The sequence below is a fragment of the Kryptolebias marmoratus genome, linkage group LG11 (assembly GCF_001649575.2).
Source record: "Kryptolebias marmoratus isolate JLee-2015 linkage group LG11, ASM164957v2, whole genome shotgun sequence".
NCBI classification, from domain to species: domain Eukaryota; kingdom Metazoa; phylum Chordata; class Actinopteri; order Cyprinodontiformes; family Rivulidae; genus Kryptolebias; species Kryptolebias marmoratus.
In genome coordinates this window covers 4519362-4544289 of record NC_051440.1, presented here as the reverse complement: position 1 = coordinate 4544289, position 24928 = coordinate 4519362, and the positions used below count along the sequence as shown (strand labels likewise).

Below are 24928 nucleotides of genomic sequence, written 5' to 3'. Positions count from 1 at the left end.
ACCTGGGGACTTAAAAATGTGGTCTTACAAGACGTTGGTAAACACAGAAACTGCGTTACGTTCAATTAAACCAGCTTTGGCGGATTTGATGGCGACGCCGTCGTCACGGCAGAAAAATGCTTCTGCGCTGTATGGGGAAATTCACAATCAATACATCGACATTATACCTGCTGCGCTGAGCATCCCGGTGTGAAGGCTCGAGTCACTTGCTTTTGAAACGCCGCAGAAGAAATGAAGGAATACCTAATAATACATACATGTGTGCATATTTATAAAAGTTTTCTTCAGTAAAATCTTTACACCATGTTTGAGTGGCAGAATGTCCCGTTTGGTCCCAGCTTCTCTGGATTAAGAAGACCGAGTCTTCTGAGCATCTGTTTGATGGAGAAGATGTGGAAAAGACATCTAAGCCCTCCATAGATGGGTGGCCTTAAATTAGCTTTACAATAGGATTAAATAGTCGATTAAATCAAAACTAAATGCAGTTAAATTTATGATCAAACTCACTTTAGGTGTAGTTTGTTGTGCAATAACATGTCATGGCCAGTCTTATATATTTTTTTATTATTTCATCATGAAAGAATTCTGCTTTTTTTAAAGAAAAAACAAAAAGAGTGATTCGGCTTATATATTTAGTCACAAAAGGCAGATCAGTTGATCAGGGTTCCTCTGAGTCCATCTACTTGTATCTGCCCGTGTTTTCTCTTCTTTTGTTTGTGTTTTTATTAAATCTGGCATTAAAAGGTTTGTGTAGAGAACCAGGACGGACTGGAATGGCTTGATTTCTTCTTTAAAGACCCGCAGTGATCCTTTTCTGTTCATGCACTGTGCGGAGTACATACTACCTCAGACCTGGATGCGTTCTAAACCTGCATGTGCTTCCACTTTACAGGCACGTGAAGAGTTAGGGCGATACAGGAAGAGTTCGGGGTTGATGGGTTGCAAACATGTACGGAAAACGATCAAATCAAAAACAACTCATAGCATTTTAGGTTCTGAAGACATTGTGTCAGCTTCACCACCATCATCATCATCATGCCTTGGGGAGGTCAAACTCTGGCTCAGACCGCTCAAGTTGAACCTCTTGCAACTTGAGAGACCCAAGACCCTCGCTGTCCAGTGTGACCTCATCAACCCAAAAAACAATTTGCACAATTAACTCTTTTTTTTTTTTTTTTCTTTGCACAATTTAAAACCTTTTGTATTTTCCTGCAGTGGGAATCCAAACTGGAATAATCAGCTGTGGTTTTCTTTTTGTTGTCCAGTAAAAAGAAATCCACCCGGGGGCTTGTAGCTTGTAGCTTGTAGGAGTGTTTCCTCCCTGGTAGTTGAATTTTTACCAGCATGTGTGTACAATTTACTGAACTCAACAGTCACGGATGTTTGAAACGCCACCACACGATGGACATCCTGTCATTGAAACAACAATTCCTCTTTTTTTTAACCATATATTTATAGGTTTATATGTTTGTTTTGGTACATTTTGGTGCTCTGTAATGGAAGCAACAAATATTTTCAAATGTGGCCTAAGCAAATTTCATCATCAGTTAAAAAAAATCATTATTTTTAAGTTAACGAAACGATCGTATGTTTTTAACACATTTGTGATAACTTACATTTCAGCCACTAAAAAAAAAATTCTTAGTCAGTCAGATCACACATGAACCAATTTCCAAACCAAAAATCAGTGTTTGTGCACGCTGGGGTTTTTAGCATTATTTATTGTTTTAGAATCTGACGTGTTTACTCTTGCTTATGTCCAATAAGAGTCTTGCATCACACGGGAGTGTATTCACTCTGTGGTATTTCACCTGAGCTGGGGTTTTTTTGTTTTTTTTTTTGTTTGGGAAAGAAGTGCAAGTCAGGTTGGAAATCTCCATAAGCTGTTTAAAGAATTGAAAGCAATTTTCTATAATATCTACACACTGACCATTACCTGCCATCATATCCAGCCACCGTCTTTGGTGGAGTTTTAGTCACAGACTTTCTCAGCTGGTGCAGTCGGTCTTGTCAGAGGGGTTACGTTGGGATAAAAGTTGAGGATTAAACTGTGACATCCAGCTCTAATATTCAAACCGACTGGTCTGAAGGTTTGTTAGCCATTGGTCTGAAATTGAAATTAAAACGGTTAAAATGTTTACAAGTCCCAGGACTTGGCTTTAGGGCCAGCTCTGACTGGTTACGTCAAGTGTTGACATGAAACACTGGTTTTTCCTTTGGAAAGTCACAGTGATTACTCAACAAATTGTTGTTGTGTTTTACATGTTGGAGAAACCGTAGAGACAAGTTCTCTGTCTGCAGAAGGGGATAAAAATGTGTTCCCAATCAAATTAAATACATATTAAATACTCTGTATGCACATTTTAATGTATGTCCACAGTAACTGTGTAACACGGAAGACAGTGGTCATCAAGCTGCCTTTTAATAAAACTGTTCTTTGTTAGTTATACAATTCAAAACGCACTACAGCTGATTTAGGAACAAAACAAATAAAAACACGTTTTGGGTGTAGTCTCCCTTTAATGTTGAGAACAGATTTCCACACAGACGTTGTGCCTAAATTAGCACAATGGTAGGTTACATCAGATCTTGCATCAGTAAAGTAAATTTCAGACAGTGTAATGAGTCAACAAACCAATTAGCCGTGAACCGTAGATATAAGTTTTTATAGCCTCTTATAAAACGCTCCATTAATAAAGCAGAGTGCTCGTAGGGACTGATGTCTGAACGAAACAATAACACTTAGCACGACTTCCTGATTATCAAACTTAATTGGGCCCAATAGTGTATTGTTTTTATGATTCAGTACCAATTTGTGTTATTTCAGCACACCTGACAAAGCTGAGTTTGTTTTGACTTGTCAGTTTAGATGGAAATCCCTGCATCTGTCTGAGACGGGAGCGTGGCGTCACTTCCTGTTTAAATCACCAACGCAACAGTAAAAGTGTCACCCTTTACACTAATTCTTGTTTCAAGACGACAGACATTGCCAGATGGTCTCAGCTCCAGATGAAGCAGGTCTTTTTTTACTGTATGTTCAGGGGGATTTTTGACTACAGCAAAGTTTGGCACTTGTTTGATGACTTATTTCACAGAGCTAAAGCCAGAACAGGAAGAGATGTGCTTCTAAGCCACAGGACTGCCTGTCTCCATGGAGAGACCACTGTTCACCAGCTATGAGAAAACATTTCCCACCAGAGCACCAATTGTACTTTTCTCAAGAGCTTTCCACTCATGTAACTCAGGAATTTGAACCCAAGAGGTTGTTTTTATCCCGTTTCTCCTCGCATTTCTTAAGAGTTGAGCTCCGTCATCATAACACACAGCTATTTTTTTAAGATTGTTTTACTTGTAGGTGTAGATTCTGAGGAATCCTAAGTGGTTCGGTGGGAATTCTGGACATGGGCCGCTACTTTGTGATTCTTGAAAATGGTTTTACCTCTCCAGAGACGAAACATCACCTCAGCATCTTTCGCTAGGTTTCGTTTCTCAAACGAAACCAAGCGCAACAAGTATTTATGGGATGGCACAACACAGAAGAGTCGAGACTCTGCAATTCATCTACATCTCAAGGACAAGGAACTGTTTTGAGGACGGCAATGTGCACATTTTAGACGGGGAAGGGAGGTGGCTTGACAGAGGAGTTGAAAGAAAGCGAACACCTTTTACGACTCGTGACCTAACACCCCGATTATTGTGATCTTCATAAGCCTGGTACTCCCAACCCACAATCAGAACTGAAGGAGCCTTTTGGAGAAGTGAAACGTCTTCAAGAATCAAAAGCAGGTTCAGTTCCTTTTTATTGAACTTGTCAGCAGTCTATTCTAAAACATATGGTGTGTTGTTAATGTGGGTTGTTTGTAAACCTAGAAGATTTCCTTTTGGTTTGTCCATCCATCCATTTTGTTTTCCCTGCCTCTCCTTTCTGGGTCGCAGGGAGCTGGTGCCTATCTCCAGCAGTCACTGTGCAGGGGAGGGGAGGGGACACCCTGGACAGGTCGCAAGTCCATCACAGGGACACATATGGCCCTTTTCCACTAGCGTCTCTACAGGACAGCTCAACAGCTGTAGTGGGTGGGTTCATCGTAAATATGGGCGGTCCCAGAGTCCAAAACTTGACACCACACTCCTTACCAGCTGGTGGTGGTAATGCTCCATTAAGCTGCTTGCCAGACACCATTAAACACGCAGAAAAAAAGAAGACCGGGAAAAATCAGCGTTGCCATTACTACCCTTAAAAAAAAAAAGTACAAAAGACAGTCACCGCGCCAAATTATTAAAAAAAGTCAAACCACCATCATTTGGAACAGCTAACATGTAATGGGTTTTGTAAGTGAAACTGGATTATTATTTTCAAGAAACTTAAAAATACAATGGCAAAATAAAACAAAATCAATCCTATCCCTTTTGCTGATTACTCTAAGTTTTCCTAAACTTGTACAAATGTGCCAATTTGCACTGTCATAGTTCCCCATAATGGTTGCGAAACACAAACTAAGACTACCAGAAGTCTGTTTTGTTTTTTTCTGTGAAATTCAGCAGGATAAATCATCTGATGGGTTTATCCGTGCCGTCCTTACAAACTGTTTCTAGTTCCTGGGAGAAACCAACAGGCCTTCCTTGTTATCTGACCCATGACTCACCAGGGCTGCTGCTCTTTTTATCTGCTACAGGTGACTGATAACTTTGATCGCCAGGAGCTGAATAAAATGTGCTGGACACTGTGCTTCAGGAAGAACCTGCAGCAGAACGAGCTGTTTATCTCCAATGACGACGCCTTCAAGATATGGTGTATCTTCAACTTCCTGTCAGAGGACAGATACCCGCTGATCATGGTCACTGAGGAGGTGAGACCCGTTTGTTGTTTCTTCAGACAAACCTTTTGTGATCCATCTTACTAATCTCACGTTGTCAGACATAAAATGGTGTCCAGGACAAGGGATCTTTGTCCACTGAAAGTTTATTTTCTTTTTGCAGCATTTTGCAGAGTCTGTTCAGCTTACCTCTGAGAATGACGTGATTTATGATAGTCCTTCATGTTGGACATCAGCATTCCTTTAGAGTTTATCATGATGTGTGTCATTCCCGCTAAAATTGAAACACTTTCCCCTAAAATCAGCGGAATATTTGTGTTGTGCTCTGCAGTAAGCTGTACAAATTATGCTGGAAACAATGCCGTTTCATTGTTTCTTAAAACAAAGGTCCAAATAGATAGCTGTAATTAGACGAGTAAACTTGAAGTCAGTGTGCTACCACTAATTAAATGGTAGAAAGGATCTTGGATCAACTTTGTTGGGTTCAGTTGTGGTGGAGCTGTAAAGGATGATAAAATTTGACCAAAAGGAAGTAAAACAGCAATAACCCAGAACGTGCCCCCACACATTCTTCAATGCCTCTGCTTTCAACCTGAAGTGCGACATCTTGGTGGACAGCTGAGACGGGGTTAGACTACGAACTGTGCGTGTAGGTTTAGTCAGTGATCCACGGTTCAGACCTGGAATTTTGAACTCAATCTTCAGTGAGGTGTGAAATGGCACTTTCACAAAACACTTCAAACTAGGACTTAGGCTCTGTTGTTTATACAGGAACAATCTCCTGGAAACGTTAGAGATCTTCCAGGGTTGATTGTGAAAAAGTTACTTGTTTACACGATAATGCTTGTTTAATCCTCTAGTTTCCATGCTAGGTCACTAGCTGGCACTGTAAGTTTTGTATTTCATCAAAACGCTTATGTGCTCAGTTTAAAGAGAGCTGCATTTACAGCGATGAATACACGGACGTTTGCTTGGACTGACAGTGAGGTTGAGTTGCACCTACATGTCCAAAAGAAAACAAACAAAAAAAGAGTAGCACAAATGGCACTCTATCCGACTGCAGCAGTTTGAAGTGCGCATGTGTGATTTCACACCAATGCCGCGCGTTTCCAAAAACATCCGCTCTGAGACCTGGGTTCAAAAAGTGTCAGTGTCAGAGAAACACTGTTGTCATCTGAACGAATGACTGAAACACAACAGATGTTCTGGCTTTACTTAAGAAGCGTGTTGTATAAACAGGGCATTAGATGCCTTCTGGCTGCTTCGTGTGATTTTTGAATGGGCTGAGGCAGCGATGAGGGTCGAAGCCAACCCACCTCTGATGCACCTTTGTGCTGTGAAGCGAGGTAGTAACAGAGCCAAAATAGTTGACATGTGAGAAGGTAAGCCGGCTTTGCGGCTCAATAATGTGACGAAGTGATGATATATGGTCTGTGTGACCACCCGGTCGCAGGATAAAACAACAACAAACAAGTTTATAGTAGAGGGAAGATCGCTGATGACGCACAGCAACTTTTCATTTAGTTTAAATAAAAACACATAGAGGGCTGCTAAAATTAGATGATTTGTCATGTTTTAAAATGATATGAGGGAATCGTCCATCACACATTTAATACATTGCGCTCCATGTCGACACAGCTGAGTTCTAATCCACGCCTCTTTTGGTTCCGCGGAGCTCACTTCATTTCTGAAAGCTCACATCTGTGCGGGACGAAGGCAGCTTCATTAGTGATTTTTGAACCGCCAGAGGGAGCAGAAAGACAGACTGGTCTTTGCGGCCATTTCAAGGAAATATTTTGGGAAACTGCCTAATGTCTCACCCTGGACTTTGTGTGGAATATTAGCTACAGTTTATGGATATCAGTGTGTTCTAATCTATGCTAATAGCATATAGATGATTGCACTTAACTGTATGCAATGCACTGCAATCTATTACTGTCTATCAGAGCATAATAAACACTCTTTGTGCACAGGTTCTGTATTGATCATGGCCTTCAATCATTGATCTTTCATTCCTGATCATGTTTCGGCATCGCTATGAAGTATGGATCTCGCAATTTCCCGGGCCTGAAATAGAAAACTAAGGCTGTAAAAACTTGTTCCATCAGTTTAGGAAACTGTGCAAAGAGTTTTGCAATCTCTTCCCTCAATTTAGATCATCTGGTCATACCGTTTTGCTGACTGACACTGTTCTGTTTGAGAACAAGCATTACATCATTGTTTCAGTTCAGTAAAATTAAAAAGATTGGAAAATTTTGACTTTCAGAATCAGTAACATCTAAGCAAACCCCCAAAATTAAACCATTCACTATAGCCATATTTTAACCAAAAACAAAGGATGAGTTTTTAGGATGCTGGGTATAAACACAACATTGTTGCAGATCTGTGTGCATGAATTACTAAACCATGTTAAAGGATTTTTATTTAAACTCCTGGCACCTGATGAGCTACATAATAAAGTACCAGAACTGCTGTATAACCGTTTTGATTTGCAATGCTCAGGTTTGTGGGGTAGATGGCTAAAATAAATTGACCTTTTCTGATTTACTCTGAGTATTACTGAGGACTCAATACTGTAGAATAAAAATCTAAATTCAGACACTTCAATTAAATGACTGACATGAGGACTACATAGTGGACTAGAATAGTTCTTGAAGAAACCTTGAAACGTACATATAAAGAGTCCTTTCTGAGAGTTTCACTAAAATCCGTCCAGTGCTTCATGAGATATTCTGCTAACAGACTTTCTCTCCAATTGTTTTTAGCAACGTTTCAAACAAAAAAACTGAAGGATTTCTTAGAAATCATGGTATGCCTCAGGGAGCGCTGACAGCTACCATCACACCAGGTTATAGCTAAATATCGAAATAAACAGCCATTTTAGTTTTTTATAAGTTGGCTATGTCAGCCATCTTGATTTAGAGTGACTCCGAAAATTAATCGGTTTGCGACGTTCACGTACAGATTACGTTCTGAAGGTTTCATAAAATCCGCCCAGTGGTTCATGAGATATTTTGCTAACAAACAGTTAGAGTTACTGGTATAATTATGTAATTTATAATTGAAGACATGGTGTTTATGAGGTCAAACATGATGGAAGATACGAAAAAGTCTAAAGTTTCAACTGAATTATGTGGCTGCCATTTTGATTCGCAGAAGCTCTGCCTGGCTCTGGAAGACAGGGGGTCTTTCTGCCTAATATACCTGGAAACAACGTCGGCCAATCAGAAGCCAGATTTCTCCTGCCTTTAGGGGGCAGAGAGCAGGGAGAGATCTGGTCACACATCAAACAAACAGTCGCTGTGCAAAAACTACAGGGCCTATTGAGAAAATTCTTGAACCGTGAGTGAAAGGAGAGATTAGTTCTCATTCATATAAAATTTCACGTTAAAACTGTCTTTTATATCAGAGATATGACGAGTTATAGACACCGCTCACACCTAGATCAGAAAAACGGCATCAGACAAAATTGTAATGGAAAAGATAGGAAGTCAAGTGGTCAGACTCTGCCATTCTGCGGCTACTTGAGAGAAAACGATAAGGCCTACAGGAAAAGTAGAACCATTGCCTGAAAGAAGACAAAAATGCCTACGTTTTGATGTATAATTTGTGTATGTATCATAAAATATGTAGGCGTAGGAAGAGTTTGTTTGCTAACAAAAGTGCAGCACACTCTAGGTCATGTGACCTCCACTCTGTCAGTTCCGCTCATTGGTTTGCATAGGGTTTTAACGGAGTTGTTTTTTGCGAATTATGTCGCCATGGTAACTTGAAAAGGGACTAAAACTAACAGCACACATCCCAAGTCCGAGCCGGTCGTTTTGATATATAATTTGCGTGGTTACGTTGCTCTGTTTGGGCCGAGTTAAAGTTGACAGAAGAATTAAAAAAAGAGACCATTTGCAAGGTGCACTCCAGTGCTTCCACAAAGAAGTTTTAACAAGGGCTTTTTAAAGTTTAATTCTCTGTTTTTTGACATGTGAGATTAGATGCTTTCATTTTTGTGTTGTTGTTCTTCTGTCTCAGCTGCTCCCTTTCACAGCGAGTGAATTCTGACAAACGATTTAGCGATTTTACACCAGTCGCTCTACTTGACACAACCTGGGCTTAAACGTGCAGCCTCAGGATTACACGACCGCGGCACTGACCACCGAGCTGCCCCGATTTAGATGTTTTATTTATATATATATAAAAATTTGAAGCTATTTAGCTTTCACTGTGTCAGTGGCTTTCAGTATTGGTGACAGAAGAGTTCATTTAGTTTGGGCCACGTAAATAAGCATTTTACTATTTGCTGCCAAACTAATCTGTGCATCAGAGTTTGTTTCCTGAGTGAGTCAATGAAATGTGTGTCAGACCAAATGTGAAGCAAATTCCCTGATGCATTGCAAGTGTCACACTTCTGAAAACACGTCACCTTACTGCTCTAAAAACTTGTTTTTTGTTTTTTTATGTAACTGGCAGTTGTAATCACAGAGTTGAATATAAGGTAACACCTGTTGTTTATAAGTCCTGACTATGTTATGGCTTCTATTCAAAGTCCCATGGTTTCTCACAGAATGTTGTTTACAGGATTGATGTTGAATTTTCTTCTCATGGGAACCAGACGGACTCCTCCTTTTAAGTCCTGTATCACAATGGCTTTAATATAAGCTCCTGTGTTGACTTGAGGGGCCAGAGCTTTGAGTCGAAGCTTCCCGTTCGGAGCTAGGACTCTGATGTTAATTGTAAATTGTCCTTAAGGCTCTCTATATATTGTGCACCGTACATAAATAAACCCTTTTTGAGTGATTTCATCGAACAGTGCTTGGAAATTGATTTTCTTCCAGGACACAGTAAAGTATGACATTCTCAGTTTTTACTTGTTGCTCTAAAAACTTTAAAAAATTCAAACTTGAATATGAGTTAGAAGCAGGCAAGTTGATTTAATTTTAGGTCTGTTGCTCTTAGCTGTAAAGCTCCCATCTGAATGTAAATCAGAGCATTAAAGTCCAAAATAATGGATTCCTCACTGAGGTCTCTGTTGTACATGTTCTGAAATGAGCCCGATTAGCTCATCAGTTTCAGCTTCTCACTTTACTCCTGTGTTGTTTTTTTGTAAACAACATTTTCATTTATTTTATTCCTCATATGGTTTTCTCAAGCAGAGGCAATTTTACCCTAACAGAAAATCTGAGATACTGTAGCTAACGTCTGCTAACTGTGGCATTTCATCCAGTAGCCAGTTAAAACATCAGTTGCTCAAGAGCAGAAAAGGAAGTTTCCAGCTTCCTGTTCTCTTATAAATGGTGGAAGATTTATTGTTGAGTGAGTGCAACAAACGTCAGAGCTGAGTCACAGGAAAATTGTTTGCAGAGGAATTATAAATTTCTATGCTTCAGTCCGTTCATGAAGAGACAAATAGTGGGGAAAAAGTTTGATCCAATGTGAAATCCTATTATCTGCGTGTACCTGTGTTTCTAATCTGACTGAAGCGCACTCGGGTTGTGTCCTCTCGCGCAGATCGAGTACTTCTTGCGTAAGCTGACCGAGGCAATGGGGGGCAGCTGGGTGGAGGAGCGTTTCGTGGACTACAAGCTGCAGCTGGACTCGAAGCAGCAGTGCCTGAACGTCTGGGAGCTCATCTGCCTGGTGGGCTCGGGGCACTTCAGTAAGGGCATGGACAAGCAGACGCTGTCCATGGCCATCAGCGAGGTCTACCAGGAGCTCATTCTGGACGTGCTGAAGCAGGTGAGCAACGTGACAGAACACCCACCCCCCTTCTCCACTCACATGTGTCTGCTTATAGCAGGAAAGTGATGTTTCAAATATAAAACTCTGAGCAGCAGAGGTCTTTTTATTTGTTTTGCAGCAGAAAATATTCTTCACAGCAGACGATGACCCTGATGGTGGCTAAGATAGGTCACATCCTGATAATCACACTTCTTAACTCTTACGCCGTGACAAATAAAAGCTTCTCCATTACAAACTCTATAGAGCACCTTTGATTTCATTTTTCTGTTGGACATTTATTATGCCTAACCTAAAGTAAGAAGCCTTACTTGCAATTAAAAGAAATGCACCTTTTAATTTTGTTTACATAAAACTGGCAAGAGAAGATTTAGATTTGTAAACATTTCTAAAAGATCTTTCAGCTGAGGAATATGTTTTGCTTTACTTTGTCCTCTAAAACAGTGGGTCCCAAAGTTGGGAACAAAAAAAAGAAAAGTTGATGGTTTTTGTTAAATGTCCTATAAGCAAAGTTTGTATATTTCAATCAGCAGTAATCGGGGTTGCGTGTTTCTTTGCTTTCATTTTACATGTTGAACGCTCCGAAACATCAGATTGTTGCTGCAGCAACCAGAGCGTGAAGCCGGAGCTTGTCTCAAATCTGAAAACTAAATGATGTCAAACTCTGACAGAGGAAGTGAGAAACCTCAAATATGGAGAGTACTAAGATCTAGACTTTACTTCAGTGCTTTAATCAGCGCTGACAGTCTCAGCCTCTACCGACTAACAAGTAAACAAATGATGCATCTAACATTTTAACTCCGCCCACATGTATTATTCTAATGTGTCTGCTTATAAGGCTTTCTGGTGAATGTCCAACTTCTTTGAGTTCAGCTCTGAGTTCCAGCTGCAGGAATCTGACTTCCTCTCTCTTCTCCATCAGCCCGATCCATACCTCTCTCTTTGTCTCCACCTGCTCGCTCCTCTTCAGGTTTCAGGCTGGCACCTCTGCCCAGCAGCCGGAGCGGGAGGAGCGGGGTTACGGCCCGGGCGGGTCTCCGTGTTTGTTTGTTGTTTTTTCTGAAATGTTCCCCTTTTCTCTCTGTAGGGATATATGATGAAGAAAGGTCACAAGAGGAAGAACTGGACTGAACGCTGGTTTGTGCTGAAGCCCAACTTCATCTCCTACTACGTCGGCGAGGACCTCGCAGAGAAGAAAGGAGACATCCTGTTGGATGGAAGCTGCACTGTAGAGGCAAGAGACCACTGCTTTTACTGAACCTCCTCAGTTGTTGATTAGGAAAAGCAATGTAGAAAAAGTAGGGACGATTTTTTTCTTTTTTGTAGACATGTTGAAGTGTGCTGTTATTGCATTTTCATGCTAAATGTTTTGTTGTGTGATTTAACACCTGTGTATTTGTTTTTTTACACTGCAGTCGTTGCAAGATAAAGAGGGAAAAAAGTGCCTCTTCCTCATCAAGTCATCTCAAAAAAGTTTTGAAATCAGTGCATCAGAAAGGAAGAAGAAGCAAGAGTGGATGCAGGGTGAGTTGTTCGAGGAGTTCATCAAAGCTGGACTCATACTCCGCGAGAGGTGGCGAAATCTGCTCACATGATTGTGAGGTGGTGTTTTTCACCTGGACATTTTGCACTCCATGAGACACTGCGGTGCAGACCTCCTGGTGAAGCCTCTCCCTCCCTCCACAGCGCCGGAAAGGGATTTCTTCCTGCCGGTTTCCCCACTCTCCTGATGGTTGCTTCCCTCACTCCAACCAGACATTCCTATTATCCAGACTGAGACGCTAAATGCTGTTTGGCATTAGCAAAATAGTTTTATTTATTTATTAATCTTTATTTAACCAGGCAAGTCCCATTGAGATCTCAGATCTCTTTTTCAAGGAAGGCCTGGGCCTGAGGCAGCTTAACATGCATGTTTTTAGCCTGAGGAAGGAAACCGGAGCGCCCGGAGAAAACCCACGCAAACACAAGGAAAACATGTAAAGTCCACACCGAAAGACTCCGGGTTCAAGCCCCTGGCTTGGACCCGGAGACCCGGACCTTTTTGCTGTGAGGTGTGACTGCCACCGTTTCTAAACTATTCACAGCAACGATCAAACATGGGGAACCTGCCTCTATGTGGGCCAACTGAGGCGAACTCCCTCGCCTCCGGAGAGCCACCTGTGTCTCTGCCCCAGAGACAGCAGAGCAGTCGAAGTGAAATCTTGCGGTTCACCCACACATCCACACAAACATGCCCACAACAATGTTCTGACAAATCGCGCAGTAGTTGACGCATGCCCCCAGGAGAAAAGGTTCTGCCTGCACCTTATGAGCAGAACAGGTTCTAGCTCCTAGGAATTTCAGGCAGAAGTTGCATTGGCAGTTTTACTGTCACACAGAAATGTTTTGTTTTTTTGTCCATTTCCCAAAGTGATTTTTGTACCTCTTCCACGGTTTCCTCCTAGCCATTCAGACCTCCGTGAACCTGCTGCGCCAAGGCCGGCCGGCGCCGCACCACGACGCCCGGCAGAAGCGCCGAGAGCTCCGGCTGAAGCAGCAGGCTGAGCAGGAGGAGCTGGAACTGAGGATGAGGGAGCTGCAGACGGCCAACGAGGCCAAGCAGCTGGAGCTGGAGAACATGAGGAAGGTAGGGGGAATCGCACGACGCACGTCACGTTCGGTCACGGCAAAGTCGGTCAAGTTTAAAATCACACAGCTGGAAATAAATCAAACGGAAACAAGTTAAAAAAAATAAAATGAAACTCCCTCAGCTCAAGTTAACCACAATAAAAACGATCTGCTGAAAGGAATTCTGAACTGAAATAGTGACTTGATGGGTAAAAAAAAAAAGGGAAGTCAGGCTTTGGGGCTGTATAGCTTCATGGGAAAGCCTGAGTGACTGTGGTTCATGTACGGCCATGGAAAAACCACTTTTATCTGTGGTGTGTAGAAGTGCAAACAAAGTGTCCATGTTTGATTATTAGCTCCTAACCGCCTCTCAGTATAATTTATAGTACCTTTGTGTACTCTGGCAGTGTTCTCGACAAGTTTCTCTAAAGTGCTGCTGTTGTTTGCCTGAACAAACAATAAGAAAACCTTTAAATTAAGGCACATTTTTAAAAATTTAAAAGTTTATTAATGAAGTACATTCTGTGATGTGTAAATATGACAATTCATACCACTAATACACAGACTTTACTGTAAAAATGTAAAGTGTTTTTAAATATTACTTCTGAAGATCTTTCAAAGTCTTTCTTTGTATATTGACTGTTTTGTTTGGGGTTTTTTCCACTCTTTTTCAGTCCACTATTTGATCATTAAGGCTCCTAAACGTCAAGATATAAACCAGTCTTGTGGCAACCTCATTGACAAATTAGCAAAGAACCAATTTTAGGTTAAATCTTTAGAGACTTTACCAGCCGCCTGTCACAAAGATAAAACTTGTTCTCATTATTTTTACTGAAATTTAGAAAAACAAACAAAGATAATGTAGTTTGAGAAACAGAAAATGGGATTTTGGCTCCAACACTCTGATTCCCAAAGAACCATTTGCTAAACTCGATGAGCCGAAGAATGATGCACCTCTCACTTTCTTTCAGGTCTTTGTTTGGATTCTTTTCCTTCTCGTTTCCTAAAGAGACCACTTTCAGATACTGTAGTTACTGTAGTTTTGATTTTTTAAGGCCTGATATTTCTTGTTTTGTCCTCCGCTCGTCCACATTCGTCGTTCAAGGCCTGGACGGAGAAGCGGTGAAAAGCAGCACACTGCAGTCTAACCCCAGTGGCGCTGGTTTTACAAACTTTGACAAAACAGATCTGTGACATGGCTGTGAAGACAAGCCCCGTCTTTTTAACCTGCATCCAGTGAAGATGTGCTCGTTCATCACCATGTCACGTCGTCCACCCAAGGGGCCGGCTTCCCCTTTTCATGTGTCGACCATTATGTCCCTGTTACGACCTCGCTTGGCGGCCTGGAGGCGCGGCGGCAGCAAGCTGGCTTCACCCATCCTTTTTACAGAACCCACCGAGAGTCCCGGCTTGAATCAGAGGAAGAACAGGCAGCAGAACAAAGTGTGACAACCAAACAACAACAAATGTAAAGAATATAAACTGCTTTATGTTGACTGAACTCCGTTGTTCGAACGACAAAGCAGCACTCTGTCAGTGTTGTATCTCTCTCACAGCAAAGGAAGCCAGGAGACACCACAAACACCACCATCACCACATCTCACACTTTCACGTTCCTCCACTTATTTTCACTCTGTCGGCGAGTGGCACCTTGTCAGAAGCTCCAACAGGTAGAGATGAGCAGCTGCAAAACGCCCAGCCCGAGGTGCCGGGCTTCAGACTGACTGCAGGTCAGCGGTCGGGGTGAAAGGCAGGCCTCCGGGGGAGGAGCGGGGGAGGGCTTTAAACAATGTGTGGAAATGAAGCCGCCTCCTTTATTCGTTCGCTCGAAGCCCACATGGTAAACAGCCTGGGAGTTTCTGACTTTTGGTGCTGCAAGGACCTGCTAGATCACTAAATAAGGCGTTTGTTGTAAACAGGTTTCTCTGCTTGTGTCCAAGTCACTGAAGTGTCTAATAAATCACTAAACTAAAAGGCTCACTGTTTCATAGATAAGTTTCCTGATTAACATTATCAAATTATTTTACTTCTTGGTTATTATTCTTATGTTTTCAGATATATTGTTTCCAATATATAACAAAAGCGACTGCAAAATAAAACAAAACAAAGTCCCCAGACTAATTCAGCAGCATTCCTCAGAGGTGAGATCACAGTTCCAAATGTGTCTGAATTGAAATTCACAGGTTGTTGCTCTGTTGAGCACTCCCACACAGTTTGGTTTTTTGTACAATTGAAGTAGGTCACAACAAACTGCGGTGGTCAGCCTCACTGCTGGCTCACAAATAGATCTGCCTCTCCCCAGCAGCTAATCAAACCCTATCACTCTCTGAATGCAGGCTGAATAAGGACGGAGGAAAGGAGAGGTGACATCAGCCTCCTTAAACACATTTTTCCTGTAAATCTTCCCAAACCAGACTCTGCGTCCTGTCTGTGCTGAATACTGATGATGAAAGAAAGCTGATGTCACTCATTTTCCTGAAAGTTGGCAACACTTTGTTTTTTTGTTTGTTTTTTTTAGACATTTCAGAGGGATGTTTCGAACGCTGAAATAAGTTGCCTGGTTAAAGAGTGATTCGTCATCCCATTTCTGTCTTTACAACTTTCATTTCTATCTATCAGAGAACACATCAGCTAAACATAGACAGCTAATTTTGCAACAACAAAAATAGGCTCATTGTTGAGCACAAGCATACGACTAATTTTCATCTGTGTGGCTTTTCTTATCTTTTCGTTCTTACAATCTGGTGGATCCCCCTCAGATAAACCCAAAATACACTGATCAGAAATCAGCTGCCCCCCAGTTTCAGTTTGTTGCAGAGATCGGCCTCATGGCGACGAACACAGAGATGCAGCAAAAGAAAAAGAAAATTCCCATCACAACTTGTGTCGCGTACGCGAGAGAACAGTTTGGTCTTTGTGTGAGACAACAATCCTGGAGTGCAAAACAATCTACCACTGAGGTGCCAGACTCTGTCTCGCATAGCTGCTTACATGAATGCACAAAGAACACACACACACACACACGTTCTGTCTCTCACACTGTGTTTGTTAGAAGTTATCTGTTGAAGTTAGCAGATAGTTCACGGCTGGGTACTGAGAGTCGGTAGGTTACAGACTAACAGGCAGTCCAGTCTGGTCCTCCTCATGTGTTATTATGTTAAAAGGGACCTATTCTGCTTCCTTGAACAAGTCAGGATAGGTCTGTGGGCTGTACAAAACATGTTCATTACATTTAATACACAAAATTATTCTCAGATATTGAGATTTCACCTGATCAGTTCTGCCTGTTTTGAGCTCATTTCAGAAGGAGCGGTTTTAGGGCTACATCACTTTTATGCAAATGAGCTGCTGTTGGCCACGCCCCCCAACTCTGTTTCCCGTCTCAAAACATAAAAACTCTCTGAAGGATTAAACGCTGCAGATCTGACACACATTTATATCATTATTAATTCAACTTCTGACTCTCGGACAGCGGCAATCAGCGGGCCGAAACCCGACTGGTAGCGGGTTGGGACGGCGGTAATATAGACACGTTTTCCTTTTCTAGCAGCCATTGTTCAGCAGTAGACCCAGCAGACATGACGGCCTTCTTGTAATGGAGTAGGTGGAGCTCCACTTGGGTTGCTAGGTAACAGGGATTGTGACGCAACAATCCCAAGGTTTTTGAAACTGATCATTTTGCAGACACCAGAAAATACTTATTTATTGCCAAAAACCAGCTGGGTGTTTTGTTTTTTTTTTGTTTGTTTTTTTGGGACTTGAACTGTTCCCAGAAGAAGTAGATACCCAAATGGAAGTACAAAAACATGCTAAAAGGGAATTTTGTATGATAGGTCCCCTTTAAAGTTTGAAGAGTCTACCTTCACCTCAGGGATCGGCAACAAAATGAAAGAGCTTAAAAGGAGAACAAAAAGGTCTGAGTTAGAATTAAAAAAAAAAAAACTTTAACAGTTAACTTAATTCAAAAAGCACAGAACAAGTCAGGGTGCAGATGCACAATTTAAAGAACGATGATTTCTTCCTGGTAGGACAAAATGTTAGCATAAAGATGCAAAACACCACGGGTGGTGGGCTGAAATAAGAAGTAAATATGTTTCTTCACTTTATGGAACCGGGAGCACAGATTTACAATCTGTTCCCTCAGTTTAGTAAAACGTACGCTCAGGTTTGGACTAACGTTGGTGCCTTTGGGCAGCAGGAGGGGTTTAGTTTCCTCAGTTTGGATGAGGAGACAAACAGTTTGCAACAATAGGCTGTAATATTCAACAACATCAATAAAACAATCAGTCAAACAGTTAAAAACATTCCGGTTTGTATAGTTTTTACAGAACTTTTATCCTGGTGACGGTTACTAAACCCTCCGTCAGTTTGGAGTTTGACTTGTTTAGAATAAAATTGGACTATAGTCTATTTTTTTCCTTCTGTTCCTCAGTTGACAGGAGGTGATGTTTGTAGTTTTACTACAGGTTTGATGGTTTGTTTAGAAGATGGTGAACCTGGAGGTAAGAATTTGTTCAACTTTTCTGAGTCACTGAATCCAAATGACCATTTACTCTCAAACAGAAGGACTTTAAAATAATCAGTAAAAAATAGAGGGGACCGATTCTTTCAGCCTCTTTTTTTTGTTTGTTTGTTTTTGACCCATGACCCCTGGTGGGCTCCTTATAACACATTTCAAAATAAGAGGTGGGAAAAATAAAGTAAAATGTACATCATTGTAAAAAATACAGCATAAAGTGTTGCAATGTAAGTAAAACAGCAAAGACTCACAAATACATGAAAATGTCCCTTTGAGCTCTGGATTTCTATAAACCATACATTTTAGAGGTTTAAAATAATTATCAAAACCAGGGAATGAAGCATCATCACCTCTCCATTTACTAGCATGAAGGTAGAACTTCCACATTTTGTTTTTATTTTGTTTTCTCGTCAAACCCTTTCAGAACAAAAGTTTTTATCTGTATACATATATCAAATAGTTTCTTTTTTTGTGTGTGGCAGGCTCTGGAGGAGGCAGCAGCCAAGGCAGCAGAAGAAGAAAGAAAACGCCTTCAGACCCACACTGAGCTGCAGGAGTGCTACAAGATAGAGTTGGAGAGAGAAAAACTGGTGCGTCGCTCGGAGCCGTCTCCACCGAGTTTATTACATCAGGAGCACGGGGTGGAGCGAGAGCTGCTCTCATACAGCATCTGTTTGGTCACAAAGTATTTCAGCATTTTTGCTCAACACATGTTTGAAACTCCCCAGGTTGAAATAAACATGAGATGTAATCAACAGATGAGGTCAGACAGCTGTCATGGGAGAGAAGAAGAATGAAATGGTGACAGGTGGAGCAGTGATGAGTGATGCTAAAGGTGGAGGAGTAGAAGTACCTGGGGTCAGCCAGGTACTTACAGCAATAAGAAGTGAAGAGAGCGCTGGGAGAGGGTGGATGAAGGCGAGTGTCGGGGTGTGATTCGTATCAGAAAGGAAGCTGCAAGAGGGAAAGGAAAGGTTTTACAAGATGCTGATGATCTTGGGTTTGGAGATGGTGGCTCTAACAGAAACACAGGAGGTGGCAGAGATGAACACGTTCAGGTTTTCACAGGGACGGGCCAAAACAGACAGGACTAGAAGTAAATCTGTCAGGAAAAAAAAAACAGCTCAGGTTGAGCTGGTTGAAGACAAAGTTAGAGAGACAAGAAAAAAGGCTCGGTGTTGCTCACCATTTCCTCTGAAGCATGAAATGCTGAGTGCAGGGCAGATGTGGTGAACCTGCAGATAGATCTTTATCTACTTTGTTTTTAAGGCCGATGCTACACAGTTGTTTCCAAAAAACAATCTATTTAAAGTTGATTCAGTATTTTTTTTAAATGAATTAACCCCTCAACAAGTGCGCTTGCTGCCCATTTTTGCACAGCAGACAGGATAACCCGCTCCAAACACCTTAATCTTGATCTTATTACCCAGATTGAGGATGGATGTTATTTCTTGCTCGACAGGTACGACAGCAGATGGAGGAGCAGGTGGCCCAGAAGTCCACTGAGCTGGAGCAGTACTTGCTGAGGGTACGAGAGCTGGAGGACATGTATCACCAGCTGGAGAGCGCTCTGGAGGAGGAGAGGCGCGCCAGACAGGATGAGGAAACCGTCCGAAAGCTGCAGGCCCGGTCAGTCACAAGATGGAGGTGGGAGGATACAGCCAACGTACAGAAAAGATCCTCATCTTCAAATATGAAGGATTTCTTTTACTTTTAGTATTTGGTAACACTTATTTAAAGCCAAACTTTTAGTTTAGCATCAGTTTAATCAAGGAGTCTCATGAACTTCTTCTGCTTCTCTTTTTCTTTTTTTTTTTCTTGGTGGAAGTTTCATAAAGAGGCAGACATGTATTCTCCTCACCACAGGCCATCACATTTCCTCCCCTCAGCCTTCCTTCCTCTCTGCTGACGGTAACGTTCCACCTCACAATCAGCTGACCAGTGAAGAGTCTGCTGGTGTGTCCTGAGAGCGAGAGAGAGGGGGACACGGGAGTCCTCAGCGGGACATTAAGCGGATGCGTTCATTCCCTCCACTGCTGTCTGAACTCGAGCACAGCTTAGTTTAGTTTACAGCAACAAGCCGAGTTTATTGTTTGAACCAATTTCCTTTAAGTGAGGTTAGAGTTTTTAGTTTGTTGTTAAATTTGTGGCATGAGATATAGTTTGTTGGTGAACAGAGACACGGAGGACTTCTCTCTGAGACTGAGAGGAGCTTCGCAGGGATAGACAGCGTGATCAGAACCAACCGGACCTTTTTTCTTTGTTTCATTAGTGGCAGCATTGTGGGCCCTGTTGAAACGTGCGCAGCCATGTTGTTTGATGCAGTGTTGCAGCAAACAAACCAAATGCAACTTATTAGGGTTAATATTTAAGTGGAAACAAATGTGACATTTAGTATTTTGCATCATTCTTTGGAAGAATGACAAGCTTAAAAATGATATTGATAAAGTGCATAAAAACTTTTACTGACCCTCAGTGTTGAAACTGCAGCACCACCTGCTGTCACACTCAGGGAACTACTGATTCTCATTGAACATCACCTTAATTTTTTACTACTTGGATTAAGAAAATGTTGAATTCGTCTGTCTCAGATTTTGGATGTACGTGTTAGGAGTTGACATTAAATATTGCTGTAAGTTAAGGTGTGTTTGCAGCTCAGGAAGCTAATGTTTACCTGCTGCCATTCTACCGAACATGCCTGCACACAGCACATTCCTGGCCACGGTAGAACGCAGGCTGCTGCGCGACATTCACCGCTCGTACTGACTCGCATCTGTGTGTGTGTGTGGACCCAGGCTGCTTGAAGAGGAGGCCACGAAGAGAGCGGAGCTGGAGCAGATCCACCTGCGGCAGCAGCGGGCCATCTCCGAAACCGAGGCAGAGAAGCAGGAGCTGGAGAAGGAGCGTCTGGCCAAGGAGAGCGCCCTGCAGGACGCGATGAAACAACTGGAGGGTCTGGAGCAAGAGAGACGAGGAGCGCTGGAGCAGTACCAGGTCAGCAAACAGGAGGAGCCGACTGATTGCTTAGTTTAACTATAAAAAGTTAACAAAGTTTAACAATTAAAGTTGGGCTTCAGATGTTGAAGTCATACCACTAATGAAAATGGTCCAACATGAGCTGTTCCCTTCTCTGTGGTCCAACTCTTCCTATATCACCACAGTGTAGTTAAAGGGATAGCTCAGGTCTTTAGAAGTGGGCTTCTGTGGAAAGGTTGTCAACAATAATATCTTACCTGTTACATACATAGCTCTTTGAACGAGAGAGCTCAATTCTGATGGGCTAATCTGAGCGGAGATTAACACTGAAAATGGATTGCTGCCATCTTGAAACAGCTCAGAGTTCAACAAATTGAGTGCTTTAAATAACCAGCCTTTAATCCTTTACACCAATTAGATGATTAGATGTTAAGACTAACCACCATCATGTCTATTTTACATGATTTGGACCAAAATTGCCCTTTTTGTTTTACCTCAGCGTGATCCAGATTTGTGTTTGACTGATAACGATTTCTTGTGTTTTCGACTTATCTCCTAAAACAAACTAAGACTTGAAACCAGACCTGCAGCTCTAACTAATGGACTCCTGCTCATTGTGTTGATCACAGCAGACTCTAACACGCACCACAAGTTTAAACTTCAAACCTTTTATTTAGGCAGAAATGAAGATTTTGTCTGGTTAAATGTTTGTGGTTCCTTCTTTCCTTCAGCTGTGGATGAACTGAATCATTCAGACACACTTTACTCACTGCTGGAAATGTCTACTGAGGAAATAAAAATAAGGATGAGTTTTCATTTTGCTCTTACTATGTTGCTGTTTGTGCTATGATAGTTTTATCGTCTTCTGTGCTGTTTTGCACAATATATGAACTTCAAACTGATTAAATATAAGATTTTAATGATATTGTGGTTTTGGGTAGCAGTTCCTTCATCACTGACAAACATTTATCTGTTTGTTGTGTTTAATTAGGCATTATAACCTTCGAATTACATGCAAGCTGCATTTAAAACGTAACCGTTTTTGAAAGTCGTCATTTTAATATTTTAATACGCGACTTGTTTTCCTTCTGTTTATCTTCTGGGAATCAGACGGTGATGAAGAAGCTGGAAGATGCAACAAACAACACGAAGACATGGAAACACAAAGTGGCTCATCATGAAGGCTTATTACGGCTCATTCAGCCAGGTAACGACCTGTTGCTGGCTGGCTGCACTTTCACTTTAAAAAAAAATGACATAAAATTCATGAATTTAGGACAAAGCTTAGCTATGCAAGGGTTTCACTCCTTCACTTAAACACTGAGTTTTCCTTCTTTAATTTCCAGCTGCAATCATTGAACATTTTTGCATTTTTTTGCTAACTTAATACGAGTAAAAAGGAAAACTTAGATTGTAGAATAGGCTAGTTTTTATCTAATTCTTAAAACAATTTACTGACCTTGGAAGAGGTTGTAAACAGACCTGCTTATAAATTAATTTTCACAACATTCTCTTGAGGTAACAGGTCTAATATAATTATTTAGTTTAACTTAGAAAACCTCCAGTTTATTTAAAACACAATCCCAGTTAACAAGGATCATCAGAAAGCAGTACAGTCATGAAAAATGTCACATCAAAAAACCATCCACCCAAGTGTCTCTGCAGTCGTACTAAATAATGAAACAAGTTTTACTGCTGAGGTAATGAAATAAATCCTCCTCTGTGAAAACAGCTGTCTAAGCATGTCCTTTCACAGCTTCTGTAGAAAAAAAAAATCTGTGTTGACGGGAAATAAACTTGTATTCGTCTCCACCAGGCTCCAAGGGGCAGGTGAAGATCACAAACTGGGGCCCGTCGGCTTTCACCGATGCTGAGCTCAGCCTGCGGGAGAAGAAATGGCAGGAGATGAAGAACCAAGCTGCACACGCTCAGTAGAGCTGCTGTCAGGTCCGCAGCGCGTCGCTGAACGCAACAGGAGGAGCGGAGGGGGCTGATGGGAGGCCCTGTGGGTGGTAAGATGTATTTAGGCAGCAACTGAAAAGAGAAGCGAGGTGGTCGGATTCTAAAAGCAAGTTTACTAAGATAATGAAGCATCTTATTTTCACGGGGCATTAACTAAACGATAACTGTATTACCTGCCACGAGTCTTAGGTCTGCAAGGTATCAGCTGTGCAAAAACCACTTATGTCTCTGTTCATGTAGAGCCACAGCTTCATAATGAGTATTTACCGATTCCAATAACGTAACATGCTAAGGAAGGACTAAAACTGGGGAAATGCTGGAGTGAAAATAGCTTTGTTAGGTTTTAAAGGCTTTTTGTTGCTACTTGTATTCAGCAGACAGTCACTGGCTCTTGTACAGTTAGGCAGCTAAAGATGTTTTGTAAAGCTGAGATAGCTGTGTTGCTAAATTTGATGTATTAACATTTATTATAAATCTCATCTTCCACAATTACAGGAGATGTTACAGGCTTTTAAAGGTCAGGACTCACACAACAGGATAGTTGGATCTTGTATAATTTAGTTTTTTTTAGTTTAACTTTTTAGCACATATACACCTCACGTCGCATAGTTACGATTACTCGAAGCGGGGTTTTCTGAAGAGATTATGAACAATTAAAGTCTTACCTGTTGTAGATGGCTCTTTGAACAGCTTCAGCTTGAAGAAACGGAGACGTAACGCAGACATAAGTCTGACTGGATAAGTTAACAGCTAATTCAAGCGGGCCAAGGCCAAAACATAGCTCTATAAAACTCATAGTAGTTCATACAGTTTTATAAACATTTAAGATGTCATGAATTTCACATTACACAGTTATTCTAGCAGAAAGGCTATGATACTCCTGCCACAACAATCACCTTTGTTTTCAGATGTGTTTAAACTAACCATTAGCTCTTTAATCTGGTCAGGATTAAACTATTTCTCCAGACTGATGTTGTTCAAAGATCTATCTGCAGCAGGTAAGATACAGAACCTCACAGAACCTCACTTCAAAAGATCTGAGCTGTCCTTTTAAAAGGCCCCACTACACAACAGGATAATTGTGCATCAGATTTTAATGGGTTAAAGACGCAGCGCTCTGTCATTCTAGCACAAGAAACATGACATGAAAAGTATTTTCTGCCATCTTGGACAGATGGCCACCGGCCTGCTGAAGCTACCGATCTGGTCAATCTCAGGAGGAGTTATTGATGGATTCTATCAGATCTCTAAGAGCTGACTGCATCTAAAATCCCACCAGCCTTCCAGTACAGATAATTAAACCTGCTGAAGTGCCATTCTGGTTTATTTAATCTGGTGCTCCAGTAATCCAGATGGAAATCTTAAAAAGAAACCTTTCAAATTATGTAAATATCACATTTCTTTAAAAAAAACAAACCTTTAGCAGTCTTTCATAAAATAAACCCCCTGAAATATCTTTAGGTTGGGATTTAAATACTGTTCACAGCACTACCTTGTATCACGCTCTCCAGTTTAGTCTTAACTCTGTATTTGTGTGTAAGAAATGCACTACTTTTACTTTTAGTCTTAACTGAACAAAACTAGCCTCACTCTTTGAGACTCAGGCTGTTAGAAAAAGACAAATGAAGACGGTGAGTTAATCGTGTTAGGCTGGGAGGCTTTCAGATGAATCAGTCCTGTGCCAATCAGGTTTATTTTTATTTTTTTAGAACAAATAAAAATGAGACGTTTTGTAAATATTTTCCAGTTTTCCTGCTTTGGGACTTTTTTCCCTCCTATTCCATTAACAACGTTGTCTTCCAAAAAAGGTGCATTTAAAAACATCTAAAATGTTCCTAACTATTTTATCATCACCCAAATGTTTGTCTCGTTGGATTGATCCAGTTTGGCTTTGTCTAATAACTGAAACGTTTCCTGCTTGTAAACAGAGCACCATGTACTCGTTTCTTAAACCCAACCTTCAGTGCATCTGATGCTGTCATGATTGACTATTGTGATTTTTTTTATTTTTTATTATTGTATATGTTTGTAAAAAGTGAAGACTGAACTGTGTAATAAAACACATCTTAAATATCTTCATGTACGCTGGACTGAATTATCTTCTTTCAGCTGCTCCACTTAGGGTCTGAACAGCAGATCATCAGCCTCCGTCTCACGCTTTCCCAGCATCCTCCTTGGTGCACATCCTCCTGTGTTCTTCCTCTTCTCCTCCTCGTCCCTGGCAGGTTCATATTAACATCCTTTGTCTAAGGCACTCACTGTCCCAGTCCCAGTTAAAATCTCTGCCGCCTACCTTTTTGTCAGTGCCACCGTCTTCTGC

The 24928-nt window shown here is 41.3% G+C and overlaps 1 protein-coding gene across 1 annotated transcript in view; it reads left to right on the top strand.

Annotated features, from left to right (window-relative positions):
• Positions 1 to 24691, top strand: part of swap70b (switching B cell complex subunit SWAP70b) — a 33840-nt gene extending 9149 nt beyond the window's left edge. Inside the window, exons 3-12 of the mRNA XM_017430242.2 lie at positions 4674 to 4847; positions 10317 to 10544; positions 11632 to 11778; positions 11960 to 12068; positions 12989 to 13170; positions 18153 to 18260; positions 19133 to 19299; positions 20466 to 20664; positions 21757 to 21853; positions 22463 to 24691. Of these exons, the coding sequence (XP_017285731.1) occupies positions 4674 to 4847; positions 10317 to 10544; positions 11632 to 11778; positions 11960 to 12068; positions 12989 to 13170; positions 18153 to 18260; positions 19133 to 19299; positions 20466 to 20664; positions 21757 to 21853; positions 22463 to 22581 (1530 nt within the window). The 3' untranslated portion in view covers positions 22582 to 24691. The remainder of the gene's footprint in view (positions 1 to 4673; positions 4848 to 10316; positions 10545 to 11631; positions 11779 to 11959; positions 12069 to 12988; positions 13171 to 18152; positions 18261 to 19132; positions 19300 to 20465; positions 20665 to 21756; positions 21854 to 22462) is intronic.
• Positions 24692 to 24928: the final 237 nt, after the last annotated feature.